Source organism: Myotis davidii, unplaced genomic scaffold (genome assembly GCF_000327345.1).
Source record: "Myotis davidii unplaced genomic scaffold, ASM32734v1 scaffold265, whole genome shotgun sequence".
Classification (NCBI taxonomy): domain Eukaryota; kingdom Metazoa; phylum Chordata; class Mammalia; order Chiroptera; family Vespertilionidae; genus Myotis; species Myotis davidii.
The window spans coordinates 4,668,271-4,686,140 of record NW_006296627.1 but is presented as its reverse complement, the minus strand read 5'-3'; the positions used below and the strand labels follow the sequence as shown (position 1 = coordinate 4,686,140).

The 17,870-nt window shown below is 50.9% G+C and overlaps 2 protein-coding genes across 2 annotated transcripts in view; one reads left to right on the top strand and one right to left on the bottom strand.

Annotated features, from left to right (window-relative positions):
• Positions 1–1,100, top strand: part of MYBPC3 (myosin binding protein C, cardiac) — a 26,778-nt gene extending 25,678 nt beyond the window's left edge. The window contains 4 exon segments of the mRNA XM_015569479.1: positions 1–42; positions 271–457; positions 611–648; positions 771–1,100. The exon segment at positions 1–42 is cut by the window's left edge and continues 27 nt beyond it. Coding sequence (XP_015424965.1) covers positions 1–42; positions 271–457; positions 611–621 — 240 coding nt within the window. The 3' untranslated portion in view covers positions 622–648; positions 771–1,100.
• Positions 1,101–2,044: 944 nt separating this feature from the next.
• MADD (MAP kinase activating death domain) overlaps positions 2,045–17,870 on the bottom strand; it is a 37,345-nt gene continuing 21,519 nt past the window's right edge. The window contains exons 23-34 of the mRNA XM_006772333.2: positions 15,869–16,013; positions 15,521–15,583; positions 15,192–15,312; positions 14,987–15,092; positions 12,943–13,053; positions 11,315–11,422; positions 7,855–8,019; positions 7,542–7,614; positions 7,300–7,406; positions 5,192–5,261; positions 3,394–3,440; positions 2,045–3,079 (exon numbers count right to left, since the gene is read on the bottom strand). Of these exons, the coding sequence (XP_006772396.1) occupies positions 2,975–3,079; positions 3,394–3,440; positions 5,192–5,261; positions 7,300–7,406; positions 7,542–7,614; positions 7,855–8,019; positions 11,315–11,422; positions 12,943–13,053; positions 14,987–15,092; positions 15,192–15,312; positions 15,521–15,583; positions 15,869–16,013 (1,221 nt within the window). The 3' untranslated portion in view covers positions 2,045–2,974. The remainder of the gene's footprint in view (positions 3,080–3,393; positions 3,441–5,191; positions 5,262–7,299; positions 7,407–7,541; positions 7,615–7,854; positions 8,020–11,314; positions 11,423–12,942; positions 13,054–14,986; positions 15,093–15,191; positions 15,313–15,520; positions 15,584–15,868; positions 16,014–17,870) is intronic.

The window sequence follows — 17,870 nt, the reverse complement described above, 5'->3', positions numbered from 1 at the left end:
TACAATGCCACTCTCTGCTGTGCCGTCCGAGGCAGCCCCAAGGTAGGGAACTCAGGCCCAGGCGGCAGAGCTCCGGCCTCGAGCCGTCCCCTTCTCCCTGCCTCTCCCTGAGCGGGGCCTGGCACTCCCCGTCGGCTCTCCGCTCCCAGCCTTGGACAGTTTGGGACTCCAGTGGGAGCCCCGGAGCAGAAACACAAATGCCGATCTCCCTCCATCCCTGCCAGGCCCTCTCGACCTGAGTCCCCCTCCTTCCCACTGTCTGGTTTATAGCCCAAGATCTCCTGGCTCAAGAACGGCCTGGACCTGGGAGGAGACGCCCGCTTCCGCATGTTCAGCAAGCAGGGCGTGCTGACCCTGGAGATCAGAAAGCCCTGCCCCTACGATGGGGGTGTCTACGTCTGCAGGGCCACCAACCTGCAAGGCGAGGCACAGTGTGAGTGCCGCCTGGAGGTGCGAGGTGAGGAGCCCGCCGGGCCGGGGTGGCAGAGCGGGAGGGGCCCCAGCTGCTCTGCCTAGAAGAGCAGTGTTCGCCATGTCCGCTGCTCCCAGCCTCTGGGAGGACGGGTGGTACCAGAAGGTGCAGCCCACAGCACAGCCTCCTTCTCTGCAGTGCCTCAGTGACCAGGCTGCCTCCTTGGGGACGGCCAGGTATGTGCTCGGAACCGCCCCAGGCCCAAATCAGCCTTGGCCCCTGGTGCAGGGCCACAGCCCTCGGAAACGGGGTGCGGGTGGCTCTTAGTCCAGCTCACTCACGAGGGAATCTGTGTCAGAGGCGCCACCGGATGCCGGCCGTGTGCCAGGAGCCTGGGGGGAGCTGGACAAGCCTCCTCCCGCTGCTGGACACGTGTGCACGGTGTGACCGGGCCGGCTGGAGCAGCACCGGCTGCAGAGTGGTGATGAGCAGGTGTGGGGACTGTGCAGACTGACCCTTCGGAGCTCCCGCTGAAGCTCTCAGATCGTGGGGGCGAAGAGCGAGTGAGCTTGGGACATGATGGCTGCGGACGTCTTTCTGGCCTGCCGCTCTCCCCGGGGGTACGGGCAATAAAGATCAGTGCACCACAGAGACCTGGCTTGTCCTGTCCCACGGGTTTCTCACAGGCACAGGGAGACTTAGTTGGTCTCCAGAGCAAACTGAACGGTTAAAGGAGGCCCAGAGCGGAGCCCTAAACTCAGAATACATGAGTCCTGGGCGGAAGCTGTCTTCACCCACTGCCCAGTTTTCAAAGGAGGAAACGGAGGATCAGTGATAGAGAACGTGCCTCAACACAGAGCCAGCACACCCGGCTCCTGCCCGCTCGCACGTGCTCAGTACTGTCTTCGCTCTGGTGGCCACGGTCACAGCAGCCGGGGCCTGGGCAGTGCTGCGGTTCTGTGCCCATAAAGCCTGGGGGCTGCTGTGGGGTCTTGGTGGGCAACAAACCCATGGCCTAGGCACACCTGGATCCCACGACGGGGAGCCCACACCTGACAATCGTTTCCCTTTGGAAGGAGGAAGCCAGCAGGTCTCCGAGGAGCCCTGACAGTGTGGTGTAGAGGGTCCTTCCTGCCAAGGAGGGTGAGGTTTCCCCACGGTAGAGAAAACAACGTTCTGACGGCCGGGCCCAGGGTCGCTTCTCCACATTCCACCCAACCCGACACTCCTGGCCCATCCCAGTGTCTGTGTGCAGCTCCAGGTCCTGGCCGAGGGACAGCACTAGGGATCACACCTGGAAGGGACACCCAGAGCTGGGACGCTGTGCGGGTTTTTCCTTCACGGCCAAGTTCATCTCTGCTCAGGTGTCAGCCGGTTGGGCTGCCCCCTCTAGTGGCCAATTCCGAGCGCAGCAGCCCTCTGCGGGTCCTAACAGGACCCAGGGGGCCCAGGGAGCGTGGGGAGGAGCCCTGTGTGGCCAGCAGGTGGGAGGCTGGGCTTCAGCGCCGGAGCTCAGATGGGCGTGATCTCATCTCCCCGCTCCCTTCAGACCAGAGGTGCCTTTGTAGAGTCCAGGCCAGCCTTCCTCAGGCCCAGGCGAGAGGAAGCATCACTTAGTGCCAGGAGCCCACGGAGAGTTAAGGACATTTATTTCACATTCACGCGTCTGTACATTTTCTATAAATAATGTGGAGCTGAAATAAATATGTACAGTCATCTCTTGCCCACCCCCAGGCCCTCTCTCCCTCTGGCACCCGGTGCCAGGAGAACGCGCCTGCAGACACGGGTGTGTATACCGAACGTGGCCTTTGCCCACCCCTTCCGGTTCCTGGGAGTCTCCTGGCCCCAACCAGTCTGCTCTCCTCTGCCTAAGACCAGGCAGCCCCCAGGGAAGAGCTGCTCCGCTGAGTGGTGGAGGCCACGGTGACAGCAGCAAGACTGTGTGTGGCCCACGGGCAGGCGGGTGGTAGCTGCCAGCTTAGGAAATGCGTCAGGAAGCAGGGAGGTTGCCACTCACGCTGCTGCCCCGGCCTCTCCCTCCTCTCGCCACCTACCCCTCTCAGGAAGCCTCAAGCTTCCCGCACTCCCCAGAGGGGGCTGTTCCAGGCGTCGGGCTGTGACGGATCACAGAGGACAAGAGCCAGAGTCCTGCGCTGGGAGGTCACAATGCCAAGGACACGGAGCCACAACACAAATGTCTCAAGGGCATGCAGGCGTGGACTCACACTGGCCTGTGCCAAAGAGTTCTTAGAAGCCAATGGCCCAACAGACACACACACACACACACACACACTCACACACACTCACACACCAAGCCCTGAGGGAACAGTAGGCTGGTCTTCTGGGAGTGAAGAGGGAGAAGGCGGAAGAGACTAGCTCAGCCCTGTGATGAACACACTAAGACACACCAACAGACACATAACTGGGAACCACCAAAGCCACGCGAGGGGCTTGCAGAGAACACGCGTCATCCGCATCTGGTCTTAGCAGCATCGTGCACTGGGGAACAGCAAGAGGCAAGAAGCCAGGGCGCCCCTGGGCTGGGGCAGCCGTCACCCTCCATCAGCTGGAGACGGGCCGGGGTGGGGTTCGGAGGTCGTCCTCACTGCTGCGGACCGCAGCCACATACGAGAAGAGACACAACACCGAGTAGCAGATCTCGTGGGCCTAGACGGGGAGAAAACCAGGTGGATCAACACCCCTGAGACCTCACCTCTTCACACAGAGCTCTGCCAGGGAAACCCGCGCCTCGCCCTGGGCTCGGGCCTCAGCCAGGCCTCAGAGCTGGCCGGTGGGAGAAGGGATCAGTGTACGTCTCTCCCCCAGGGCTGAAGACCTGTCAGCCTCAGCTGAACCTCTGGCATCCGAACCAAATTCGCCTCTCAGATCACTCCTATCACCCCTCACCCTGTGCTTGCAGAGCCCCCGTTCTGTCCGAAGCCCTGTGCAGACTGGCCTGTCAGGGTTGATGGCACACTCACCATGGGTGTCTTGTACTTGTGGCTCACCACTTCTTTAATTTCAGGAACTAAAACCGGACGGGCAAAAAACAAAACAGAAAGTTCAAAACTAAGAGTAGTGCCGAGCTCCCCCAGGCGGCGGCGCCCGGCACAGGGCCCTTCCCTCTGGGCTGCTCCTAGGGCTGCAGCTCAGGCTAGGGCAGCGTCTGTCCAGCCCCTGCAGGAGGAGAGGACACGTCCCCAGACACTGCCCTGAGGTCTGCATGGCTCCTTGCTGGTGGCCGTGACTCTACCCACTTCTCTGGGAGCCCCGGCACGGCAGCAGGTTAATCTTTCACCAGCCTGGTCCCTGCTGCTGTCCAGGGCCCCTGAGAAGCACAGGAGGGTGAAGTACCCCCAGTCGGGCTGGGAGAAGAGAGCTGCATCCCTGTCACCAGCCGAAACTGTACTCCCAGCCCCGACACAGAGCGTCCTGAGGCTGGATGAGGCGTGTTGATACTAAACCCACCAGATGTGTACGTTTCCTTTCCTGAGTGGCAGGAGAGGCCAGGCCCGCCTGTGTGAGGGAGAGCGTCAGAGGGCTCTGGAGCAGACACACCGAGCAGGAGAGGCAGGCGAGCACAGCACCCGGGAGGGAGGTGACAGGAGGCATCAGGCAAGGTACACACGTCCACAGCCCCAAATGCCAGACTCAGAGTCGCCCCTGCCCCAGCCATGCAGGGTTCTGCTTGGCCAGGGGAAGGCGTAGGGCACAGGCGCAGCCATCATCATGGCCCCTGCAGTTGGGAGAAGCCGGGCATGACGTCCCCTGGGGACCAGAAAGGTAGGATGAGAGTTGGCCACACCTCCTGGCCCTGGGAGGTGAATTCAGGGACCCAGGGCTACCAGGGAATAAACCCAACAAAGGTGGAGCAAGAAGCGCAGGTCCTCTCCTGAGTCGGAAGATTCCCCCCAAGCTCTCTCTGGCAGAAGAGAGGGAGTACACGGGGAGAACCTCAGAACCAGTGAGCCAGCACGGGTGGGGGAGGCTGGGAAGGAAGAGGGAGGGGAGAGAAGACGGACTGGCGATGTGAGCAGCTGCCTTGGTTGAAGGGAGCCCGCCCCACCCACCGCAGGGCCCCAGGTGGAGCCTGGGGGGAGGCAGCACAGCCCGGGCCACGTTACCTGCTGGAGAACGAAGGTTTTCATAGCAGCGATGAGGGGCACAAAAGAATGAAGCACAAACACAGCAGGAACTCAAAGCCCCACGGTGAGAACCCCTGCACTACAGGTCCACTGGGCCTGGGGGAGGCTGGCTCCTGGCTTCCAGCTCCAGCTGCCCCGTCTGCCCCTGGGGTCCACTAGGCTTCTCTGCCTTCTAGAGTGAGTCTGCCTGGGCCGCCACTTGCCCCTCTTCCAGCACAGGGGCTGGGCAGACGCTGGAGAGGCACTGGGTGCATGGATGGCACCCTGGGCTACTAGGAGGCTCGGAGCAGGTGGTGTGACCTAGCAGGTGTGGGGATGGCCTGACTGCTCTGCCCCAGAACTTTCTGACCACTGGCTGGCCAACTGAGGGAACCTGGTGCCAGTGCACGGAGCTCCTGCAGTGCCACCTCCAAACGCTAACCCGGCTAAGGCCACGTGCTCTCTGGGACCCACTCCCTAGCCGCCACTGTCTCTTCCTCCTCCCCTCTGTCCTCTCGGGGCTCTTCTCTTCCCTACCACGCCTGCCCTCCAGGCCTCTCTGCAGAGGTTCTCTGCCTCTAGGCCTCCTCTGGAGCTCCGAGGTTTGAGTTACTGCCATGTGAGTCCAGACCTAAGAGCAAAATAGTGTAATTACCAAATTCCTCCAGGACAAAGACGCCTCGAACTGTATTGCACTTTTTAATGTGATTCAGCTCTATGAAAACCTGAAAGAGAGGGAGGAGGGGGTAAGGCCCAGAGGCTCCCCTGCCCACAAGCCCCCTCTCACCGCTACAGCCCCTCCCCCACACAGAAAACCTAGTTCCCAAAGGGAGGACAGAAGAACACACACACACACACACACACATACACACACGCGCGCACACACACACATACACACATGACTCAAAAGCGCTAAGAAGCGAAGATAGCAGAAAGGGCATGTACCTTCCGCTCCTGGCCGGAGGAGAAAGCATGGGAGAGAAATGAAGGCGTTAGTTTTAATGGTCAAACCCACCCAAAGGCCCCTCTGCTGGCTTGGGCTGCCCGCCCGGACCCTGTGTCCAGGGCAGCATTTGTGGGACACTGTGCCCCAGGGGTCCCCCCACTTAGCCCATCAGCTCTCTACCCTTCCATGCATCCTCCTCCGGCGCAGAGGGCTGGCACGGGCGCAAAGCTCCCCTCAGACTGTCCTTGGGGTGAGGCGCTGCTATCTTCCTTGGAACAGGATCCAGGCTCTCCCAAGAAGCACGAGGTGATGACAACAACAGCTACCACTCATGAGCACCCACTGGGAGCTCTGCCAATGCTACGTGCAATCCTTCCATCTATGAGGCACAGCACAGAGGTCCACCCTCACTTCACAGAGGAGGACCCTGGGGGTCACACAGTTTACTTGCCCGTGAATAACAAAGTTGGGCTCCGAATCCCAGTCAGTCCTGACTCCAAAGACCATGCTTTTGCCATTTGTTTGCCCCAACTGTGTCACGCCCCTGGAGGGTCCCAGGCTCCTCAACCCCAGCTGACGGCTCTGTGGCCCTCATCTCACTGTCAGTCAGGCTCGGATCCGCCCTCTGTAGGATCTCTCTCTTCTGGGGCAAAGCCTTAACTCCAGACCAGCTCAGACGTGCTTTGTAACAGTTAGACGTTAGGTCCGTCCGAAGGGGCCATATACCGAGGGTGGGACCCGGTGAGGGCATCTGGGTGTTGAGATCCTGTCTTCAGAAGGTGAGGCATTGGTGGAGGCCACAGCACTAAAATGTGGTTAAGAAGCCTGCTCCCCAAGAAGTGTCAGCACCTTCAGGGTCCAGACAAGTACTTGGGTACCACTGACAACATTACTGTTACCACTAATCAACATACTAAGGAAAACACTGCCATCGCACCAAAGCTGCCCAGCTAGACTCCTGAAGAACTAGCGCGGCAAGTGGAGGGAGGAGGCACGGACTCTAGATGTTCCCCTCCTGGTATCTGCTGCCTGGCCAGGGCTGTGGCTCCCACACGCGGATCTGGCTCTGAGCCTCAGGAGAGGAACAGGGAAGGGGGAGGGGAGGCACTTGGTGAAGAGTCAGAACTGGGAACGGACCGGGGATGATGTGCTGGCCTCAGAAAGGAATTAGCTTAAGGGATGTCCACAGAGAAAAAAAGTAACATTGAGTTAAGGACCAGGAGAAAGAAGCAAGTCAGCTCCTACTGTGGAATCACAGTGCGGGAGAGACGGATCCTGAGGTGTCCCGGTCAAAGGAAGGGGGTGGGCCTGTGAGGCGGGGCAGAACCGACACTTGGAGGGAGGAAAAGAGGAGGAAGAGGAATCAGCAGGAGAAAAAGCAAACACGCCAGTAGGATAGAGACAAGCTACTCACACACGCACACACAAACTACGCACACCAGACACACGAGCGAGATCAGCTGGTCTAGACTCAAAGCAAAACCACCAAGCAGGAGTGTGCCCTGGGCACAGGGAAGGCAGACGCTGCGAAGGGCCAAGTGAGACGCTCCCACTCACACTGTGCTGTCTCGTGAGTCTGACGACGAGGCGCCCTCTCTTCCCGGGTCTCCCACAGAACCGCCCTCCTGCACCTCCAAGGGGCTGTCAGCGTCTCATGCCCTCCTCTCTGATCTGTCCCCGGTCCAGCTGCTCCAGCTCTCCCACTAGCCCCTGAGGCCCTCTCTCACGCTCACTGGGAAAGCCCTGGGGACCCTGACACTGATCCTAATGCAGATGGAACAAGGGCCAGGAAGCCTTGGGCTGCCACCTGCACCTACCTGGTTGTGCATGAACTTGAGATTGATCCCTTCTAGGGTGACCTGCAGCAAGCCACCCTCACCAGTCTTCATGTCCTGCACGGGGAACTCGCCACCTAGTTCAGGCCCTGCGGTGAGGGAGCAGGTGGTCAGCTCGCTGGGGGACAGGGAGTCCATAGCCTGACGTCCTTGCCAGGCCTCTGACACGAACGGAGGCTGATGAACACACACGGGGGCACGCGCTCAGGGAGCTCTCTCCTTACCAGGTTTGATGCTCTGCTGCCGGGCGGCGGCACGCTCCATGCTGTCCTTCACACAGTAGTACAGCTCCCGACACTGCGGCACCGGGAGAGAGCCGTGTCACTCAAGCCTTCCAGGTCTCCCCACCTCGACTCCGCAGGGGCTCCTGAGGGCCTGGGCCACTGCCCGGACCTCAGGACAGCTTCACGAATCCCACACGGCAGCCAGAGGCAAAAGTGGGGCTCTAGCCATGGATTTTGGAACTTTAACTCCCGTACAAGAAACTCAACACTTTGCCCTCCACGCCCACCCCCAACCCACAGAGCCCATGGGTACCTTCTTTGTGTAGAACTTGTTGAGCTGGGTCTCCGAGCCGTTTCTGCGCCACAAGCACAGCACCTTGGTCTTGGGGCAGTAGGTCATGTTGATGAGCTTCTCGTACCACCAGCGCTCGTACACTGTCCCGATGTTGCTGCGCAGCACCACGCAGTCATCACACACCTGGAGGGGCCCCGAGAGCGGGTCAGCGTTCCTGTCCCCGCGGGGCCCGCGCATCCCAGGCCACACGACACTGTTGGGACAACTGGTTCTGGGGCATCCCCAGGGTCAGGGTCTCTGACTTATGCTCATCGTCTTCCTTAGATGAAGACACAGACCCTGAACTGCTGGACACTTTGTACATTGGAAGGTTTATTGAAAGAAAAGGAATCTGTAAGCACTTTTCTTTTTAAAAATGTGTAATTTTTTTTTATTTGAGAGCGGAAGGGAGAGGGAGAGAGAGATAGAAATATCAATGATGAGAGAATCACTGATCATCTGCCTTCTTGCACCCCCGACTGGGGATCGAGTCCGCAACCCAGGCATGACCAGGAATTGAACCGTGACCTCCTGGTTTATAGGTTGACACTCAACCACTGAATTATGCCAGCCAGGCTCACTTTTCACTCCCATCAATGTTCATTACCTCTTACATGTTCTGGATTTAAAGTACTCAGCGGACAGCTCATGCCTCCACCTTATAACCTGAGGAGTACCTCTGTTGATAAGCACAAAGGCAGGGGGTCATGGCAGGCTTAATCAAGGAGAAAAAATGGAATCAACACATTTCTAACTTGATTTGGCCCTAGTTGTGCATACATCTTTAAAAAAACACAAAACTTTTTATTGATTTTTTTTTTTTAGAGAGAGAGAGGAAGGAAGAGGGAAAGAGAGAAACACTGATGTGAGAGTGAAACATTGGCTGCTTCCTGCATGCCCTCTACCGGGGATCAAGCGCATAACCTGGGCATGTGCCCTGACCTGTAATCTTTCGGTACATGGGACGACACTCAACCAACTGAACCACACCGGCCAGGGCTCTGCATAAGTCTTTACAAAAATTAATTCACAAGTGATGGACAATACTTATTGCAAAAAAATTATACATACAGGATGATAAACATTAAAAAGCAAAGTCTTCCTTCACATCCTCTTCTTGCTCAACAGTCTCCCTGGGGCAGAGGTATTATGGGAGACATCACAGCACAGTGGCTAAGAGCAGAGCTAAGCGCAGACTGCCTGGGTGAGGTTCCACTGTCCTCTTCTGCAGCTATGCCTCCTTCAGCAAATAAGCCTGCATCTACTTTTCCTCTCATGTGAGACGAGGAGAATAATAGTAATAACTTCATGGAGTTATTGTGAAGATTAAATAACTTTGCATCAACTGCTTAGAACAAAGCCAGTCACATAGAAAGCACCCTAGTGTTAGCTGCTCTAACAACAATTATGATAGAAGCAATATAATAATTATGATGATCATGTGGATGGCTCTCAAATCTTTCTCCACATGAGACCTATCTTCCTGAGTTCCTGACCTCCCTCTATCTGGATGTCTCACAGGGGGCACCTCAAATTCATCTCCAATCTCCACTCAACATCTTCACCTGGGCAGATCCTCCTTCTAAGTCCCCTGTATGAGTAATGGCGTCACCATCCACCCAGTGCCCACGCCAGATGTGCAGGAGTCATGCAAGACTCCTTCCTTTCCCTCTCTCTACACCTCAAATGTCCCTGGAACACTCCCCCACTCCTACCATTAACCCCTGCTCTTCAGATCTAAGCTCGAAGGTCATTTCTGAGGGGTCCTCCATGACTCCTAGGCCCTCTGCTATGCATTCCCATAACACCTGCCTTGAACATCTCTCACAATGCTCATCGCACTTTATGACACTGCTTATTTCATTATCTGACATCTGAAAGGGCTTGTCAACTCTGCAAGGGCCGCAGAAACCACGTCTCCCTTATTCACTGCTGAAAGCCCAAGTCCAGCAGAGTGCCTACCATATAATGTGTGCTCCATAAACATGAGGTGAGTAAATAAGGAGCATACAAGACTACCAGATTTAACTGATTACCTAAGAGTTTCCTGGGCTCCTAAAAGCCTTGTGAAGAAAAGGTCCAAAGTAGCTGAGTAAGAGTCAGAAACCTGGGTTCTACCCCAGTCTAACTCAGTTTTTTCCCATGTGGAAAATGGACAATACCGTTCCATTCTCCATAATCCTAGAAGAACATCTTGTAAAGGAGAGGGGCAAGTATTTAGGAGAACACCTAATTTCTAGCCTAGGGAGATGATGGTAATAATATGTCATACTCGCCTATGCGGCTGGTCTAGGTGCAAACTGGCATAGTTTTAGGAATGGCAACTTGGCAGAATTGATCAAAATTTTAAATGTATATAACCTTGATTTAGAAATTTCACACTAAGAATCGATCTTATAGGAATTATCTTTTTAAAAACTTTTTTAAAGAATAGTTTGATTTTAAGTGAGAAAGGAAGAAGAGAGAAACATATATGTGAGAGCATAACATGGGTCGGCTGCCTCCTATATGCCCCCTATCGGGGATCAAGCCCACAACCCAGGCACGTGCCCTGACCGAGAATTGAACCAGCAACCTTTCAGTGCATGGGATGATGCCCAATCCACTGAGCCACTGGCCAGGGCTATCCTATAGAAATTCTCATGTGAGTGTGCAGAGATATATATTTAAGGATATTCAATGAAGCATTGTTTAAAAAAAAATAGGTGGAGCCTGGCTGGTGTGGCTCTGTTGGTTGGAGCGTTGTCTAGTACATCAAAAGGTTCTGGAAACTCTTAGATAAACCTACACATGTATGAAATGAAGCAGGCACAGCATCATTCATAGTAGGTTATTAGCAACAGCAAAAATCTGGAAGAAAACCAAGGGTACACATATACCAACTGGTTAAATGAGCTATGGTAGAGCCACACAGTGAAATACTATGCAGCTGTGGAAAGAATGAAAAAGCTCTTTTTTAAAAAAAACTGATGTTGAAGGTCTCCAGGATATGTCTAATGAAAAAAGGTACAGATCAGGGATAGATACAATGTGCTAAGAAAGGAGAAAAATAAGAATTTATGTTCAGTTTTTATTGTGTTTGTGTAAAAAAACTGGAAGATACAAAGGGAACCAATAAAAGTGGTTACTTATAAGAGGAAGGGGGAGGTGGATATAGATAAGAATGAGAGCAAGGCTTCCCAACGTATGTATCATATTATGTTGTTCTGACTTATGGATAATGTGACTATATCATTTATTATATAAATATAAATATAAATATGTGAAAGAAATGATGGGGAATAACTATTATATTATTTGCATAAGAACCTGACAATTTAATGCTAAATGGATCATGAAGGTGAATGAGATAAACGGTAAAATATCCTGGCATCAGTTCTAGGAGTTCCTTGTGACATTCAAATGTTCCTTTGGGCCTCTAGCATGAGCCAGCACCTACCTCCATAAAAAAGATATCTCCATTTGTGTCTGTCCCTGCATGTACCACAAATGTCTGCTTCTTCATGTGCCGGCTACCACTGGACCGGACAGAGAGATCACGGCCATTCTGAGGAAAGAGAGATCTTTTAGGGACGTCCATACATACATCCCTCTCACAGAGTGCCAAGAATCCCCCATTCAGCAATTAAATACATATAAGCTTTCTTAGTAGCGTGCTATCTGCTGGCCATTGGCCACCAGGGAAGTGCTCTCAAATTGTTTGGTCTCAGAACTCCTATACTCCTTAAAAATCACTGACAACCCCCAAAAGCTTATGAATAATAAGTTGAAGCATAGTAATATAAATAACATATTTTTGGTAAAACAATTATATTTCCCAAAACAAAAATTAGAAGGATGGCACTGCTTTATTTTTTTTGCAAATCTCTTTAAAGTTTGGTTTAATAAAAAAATAGCTGTATCCTCATATCTGCTTCTGCATTCAATCTGTTGTGATATATTGCTTAGGTGAGGACATAGAGAGAAAACCTGGCCTCACAGATATATATTTGGAAAGGGGAGGAGTATTTTAATAGCCTTCCCAGATAAATATGCACATCCTTCTTTGACACTGTACCAAAACTTGAGAAGTAGCCATTTCTAAAAAACTTGGTTGCAATGTGGAATTGAAAACACATCAGTGAACAGTCTGCACTTTGTTAAAAATCCATTTTTCTGCCTCACATTTTGAGGATCTTAATAAGGGATCTGCTCTGCTCTTTTACCTATACTTGAGTTTGTAACATGACACATTAGTCATTTGTAAAATACTGGTTCATCAAGTTATGCAGTTCTTCTGAATGTTGACATATTTCATAATATCAAATATCCACACTTATTAACATCATCATCAATCACAATTGAAAAGTGTTTAAATATCCGGAAGCTTCACGTTTAAGTGCCAGACCCAACAATGAATAACCATAGTTTGTTAGCCATTCTTCCGAGTAAAATGATGTCCCATGAACAATGCTGCCAGTTCACCTTGCAACTCAAACGGTCACAACTGCTCTTCCTTGAAATGATCATATTTTGGCTTACAGTAGAAATATTTTATGCAAATGTCTCATTTTGTCACACAGAATATTACAAAGACATATAATCAAGGATCAGATACAATAAAATTAATTTTAACTGCTTTCATCAAGGACATTCTTTTGTTTTAACTGAGAATGCAATGCATGGAAGTGAGGACTACAGTGGCCACTGGCATGGTTTGGTGCCACTGCCTTCATTGTGTTAAGGCACAGTAGTTTTACCCACCATCAGTGCAAATTCAACCAGTAAAAAAGGCAAATAACATTTTAGTATTCTTATGAAAATAGTTTTCACCTGGTGGACCCTCAGGGGTCCACGGACCACGTGTTAAATGGCTGCACTAGCCATTTAGTACAGAGAATCCTATCATAGAACAGAAAGGCTAAGGCCTCACGTAGAGTAATTCTATTTTCAAAATTGGGGACTTAGAACATATGCAAGCCTAGAAATGGCCAGTGGGAAGCCTCCGCATGAGGCCACGAGGCCCAAGCCTGGGAGGCTGGCAAGTGCCGTGGAAGGGAGCCCAAGGAACAGCCCCGAGATGCTTACCAGGTTGGCCAGCTGATCAAGTACTTCATTGATTTGCTGGCTGTACACAAGCCCAATATGGGACTTTCCCATCAGGCGCCTCACCTTCTTCCGGATGTCATTCTTCTGTACCTGGGAAGCCAGAAGAGGATCTTTCTAAGGGACCTGCTCTGCTCGCAGCTTAGGTAGGGGGAATGCACCAGTAAGTTTCCTGCTGTCTGCGGGAAGTGTATCACTGAACAGGGGAGAAAACACTCCATGTGTGTTCTGCCAGAAAAACCCCGGTCTGTCTCTCGGTGGCTTCGGTAGAGAAGTGGCTTTCAGAGCAGTTCTGGTTTAAGTGACTGGGGCTTAAGGAGACACTTCCTCCCTATCCCCAACCAATACTGTACCATTCATCCCTGATGCGGCTCTAAAAGCCCCCCAGGATTCCTTAGAGTATAATTCACAAACAGTGACTTAGAGTAGCAACACTGTGTACTCACTCATAGCCAGGACACCTTAGCCCAGTGGTCGGCAAACTCATTAGTCAACAGAGCCAAATATCAACAGTACAACGATTGAAATTTCTTTTGAGAGCCAAATTTTTTAAACTTAAACTATATAGGTAGGTACATTAATAAACTTAATTAGGGTACTCCTAAGCTGGCCTTTGCTAAAAACGTCCTCAATCTGATTGAGGTACGTTGGCTGAGGTCAACCCCTTCCAACTCTCCCATCCACACTCGTCTTGTTTACTTGTTCCAGACAGACGAGCGTGGATGGGAGAGCTGGAAGGGGTCGACCTCAGCAAACGTACCTCAAAAATATTTATTGGCCTAAATCAGTGGTCGGCAAACTCATTCGTCAACAGAGCCAAATATCAACAGTCCTTCTTCAAAATAGACTCGCCCAGGCCGAAAACCGACTTCTGCGCATGGGCAAGAAAGTTTCAATTGCACTGTATGAGCGAACCCGCACGTGGTATTTTGTGGAAGAGCCACACTCAAGGGGCCAAAGAGCTGCATGTGGCTTGCGAGCCGAGGTTTGCCGACCACTGCCTTAGGGTCAGCACCCTTTCCCAACCAGAGGTAACTAGAACCCTTCCAGTTCAACAGAGTAGAGTGAGACTTACAACAGAAAATGAAACAAACTAAGAGGGCCTACCTGGAAGGCATTCTCTATATTTGATCAACCAATCCCTGCACATTTAGAGAGGCTGGGAGAACAGGGGGAGGAGAAACCCAGGGGCTCATTGTCAAAACAACTCTCTTCTACTCACTAAGTCCCTTAACTCTTCTATTTGGTAACATACTTTCCCCACAGCTATAAACACCAAGTACAGTGGGTCCTTGACTTATAAGTGTCCCGACTAACGAGTTTTTCGAGATACGAGCCGTCTCTCGGCCGATTTTTTGCTTTGAGTTGCGAGCTAAAATTCGGGTTACGAGCCAGCTTCAGATACCCCACCGCTAGTTGGCACAGCGAATGTCACAGTGAATGCCACAACATCAGCCCAGTATCATGTGTCTCACCCGTTCACTTTAAGATTTGACATACGAGTAATTTGAGTTATGAGCTCCGTCACGGAATGAATTAAACTCGTAAGTCAAGACCCCACTGTACAACCATGTCAAACTAGAAGCTACCATTACTTTTTAAATAAGTAACCCTTTTTATATCTATGGAAAATTCTATGATAAAGGGCTAGTGCTAAAAAGTGAATCCTGAGAATCCTTTTTAAACTTTTTAGAACCAACTACTTAAAATTTTTTTTAAATTCATTGTATTCTGTGGGAAGCTCTACTGGAATCCTAAAACTATTTAGCAAAGGAACCCCATTTAAAATTCAAAGGAAACAAATGGGTTGGAATCATCAATCACCTTTGCAATCTTTCTTAGGACAACAGCCTGCCAGCTTCAGATAAATGAAGCTTGTGTGAGCTGCAGAGAGGCCTGAGACTTTCAATCAGAAAGAGAGCCCTAGTGAGATGTTCTGTCAGCTCCCCAGCTGCCCCAGAATTCACATGATGGGCATGAGCCTTGTCCTTCAGCAGCAGCTAGGCATAAGCAAAATCGACGCTACCTTCATCAGCAGCATATAGGAGATCAGGTTGTGCAAAAGCGTGGCCAGCAAACGATCTTCATCATCCTCGAGGCGTTTCCGGTCATGCTCTCCCAGTGACAGGTACCTAAGCAGGAGACCAGGGACAAGTCAGCCCTCAGGTGGGAGACCACAGAACCAACTACGAAAAGGCTGAATTTTCCCAAGGATTTCCTAAGCCTCATACCTGTCTATCATCTCCTGGGGACCCTGGTCCATACCCATCCCTTCTCTCTCCAACATCACAGCATCTAAGAACGCATCTTCCCAGAACTGCATTTGGTCCCATAACGTAGAACGCTCTTTACCTGTGTAGGATAGAGGTCTTTAGGGGCTTATACAACATTTAAAGAATATAGTTGGCAACCAAAGTAGAGTAAATGGGAGTCATTACAAATCCCAAAGCAAAGGAAACCTGAGCCTCTCCACCCCGGATCTAGAGCCCCACTGCCTCCGAGTGAGGCCCAATCCCCCGAGCAGGAGGGATGAACACCGCACACAAAGAAAGGTGGTTACTCATAGAAAAGGTCTCCATAGCAGCATCCTCTAACTGGTCCCACATCGATCCTTTGTCCCTTCCTGCCGGTTTGCAAGCAGGAAGGATCATGGTAGCAAGAAAGGAAAGAAAGGAAGACAGAAACACAGAGGCTATTGATTAATACCAAGATCCAGTCTCTTCTAGAAAGTTTCACCCACCGCTTCTTCCAGACCCAGTAAGTCACCTGCTTCAGACGTAAAAATGCCCTCTAACATCAGCATTGAGATCAGCAAAGAGCCAAGCAGCTACTTGTTCAGTTCCACCCTCTCCCCCGGGCTGAGTCCAGCTTCCTTCCAGTGCCAGCGACCTTCCGGTCTGTTTCTCACCTATGAGTCCCTCGTAGAGATAGACTCGCTGGCTTACGTCTTCGTAAGAGCGAACCGGGCTGCCCGCCAGCTTCTCCCTTACGCTCGGCTTCAAGCTGTGGGCTTTACCCTGCAGAGAAGAGTAACAGGTCAGCCACCTAAGGCACTAATGAATGGGGGCAAAGTAAACCAAGCAGCTCCTTTAGACTCACCCACCAATCACCATCACCGACAACATATCCTCCCACAGCCCTGCTTCTGCTACTCGGGATTGGACCAGAAGTTGATCTGATAATGCTGCTTTCTGTTACTGCCCCTAAACCTCAATCAAGTTTTCACTCCGACTTATCTTTACTTTTGGGTCTCTATAAGACTCTGCTCTAAACACAGAAACAAAACATGCAGATCCCCTACAGCAGCATAATGCAGTAGAAAGAACACTTGGTTTGAAGTCAGCCTGAGCAAGGGTCACAGCTCTGCCTCTTACTGGCTGTGTGACCTTAGGCATGACATTTAGCTTCTCTGAGCCTCATTTTCCACCTGAAAAAAGGAAGGTTATAATACTTACCTCATGGAACTATTATAGGAATTAAATCAGAAAATACATTATCAGTGCCTGGCACATGGTTGTTATTCGATAAATGTTAATTTTCTCTTTTCTACCATCTCAGAAATATCTGCCCCTTAGATATACCACTAACTTTTACCTGCCACTTCTGCAATATTAGACTTTATATTCATTCAAAAAAGACTTTCAACTGGGTAAGAGGTAGGTTTCATGCCCATTTCACAAAGCATATAACAGCATAAGCAGAGATGCAACTGATCACAGTTATTAGGCAAATCTAATTAGTGTGTCTAAATGCCAGCCTCCTGGTTCACAGTGCAATTCCTTGTTCAATGGACCATACCAACTTACTATAATTTATTTCCTGCTAAGACAGCCATTTTTGAGCCAAGAAATTTAGGTAACTGCTCTCAGCTATTCAACTGTATGAAGAGTCCTTGCCAACCAGCACAGAACAAGAAGAATTTGTCCCAGGAAGGTGCCAGGAAAGATAGCACACAGCTGAACGGCTTCTTGCAAGACTGCCCTCCATAACACCCAGCTTAACCTCCAGAATGGAGGTGCATTAGACAGATTTAAAACACTCTTCTTAAAATGGTCTGTTTAGACTGAGGGAGAGTTCAGGTCCACCAACCTGAATGGCTCTGCTGACTCTAGGTCCTACTCCTTATGTTCACTCCGGGATATCACTTGCTCTATTAGAAACACTTGTGCAGGAGCCATGAGGGTGGGAACGATCATTTCCATTCTCCTCACAGACAAAGACAAGGCCCTCTGAGCTCTTGTAGAGAAAGTGGTGAGTGTATCAGAGTGCCTAACATCCGCTGCCTGAAGTAGCAGTACACACTGAAAAGCAGTGTATCTAGCCTGGCCGGTGTGGCTCAGTAGTGGAGTGTTGACCCATGCACAAGGAGGTCACTGATTTGATTCCTGGTCAGGGCACATGCCCAGACTGTGGGCTTAATCCCCAGCAGGGGGTGGGCAGGAGGCAGCTGATCGATCGATCATCGATATCTCTCTCTCTCTCTCTCTCTAAAATCAATAAAAACATATTTTTAAAAAAGAAAAGCAGTGTCTAAAGACAAGGACTAAAATAATTTAATTCCAACTGATCATGGCTTATTGTGTGATTAGGGCAAGTTCTTCTTTTCCTAAGGCTTTCCCCCCCTTACCTGTCAGGAGAGATTAGTCACAGCAATACACTGAATTGCAAATTTCTTGAGAGTGAACATCATGCCTTATTTATCTGGTGGTTTTTTTTCCAGTACAGAATTTGGCATTGAGTAAATCACTTAATAGATGTTATTAATGAAAAAAAATTCAAGTAACTGTTAGGAATATACTAAAAGAAATGCCATTTTAAGGTGCTACGTAAATAGAGCAGTGACCAGAATAAAACTAGACTAGTCCATGAAATAAGCCGACTGATACTAGATAAGAGCTATAACAGACGTT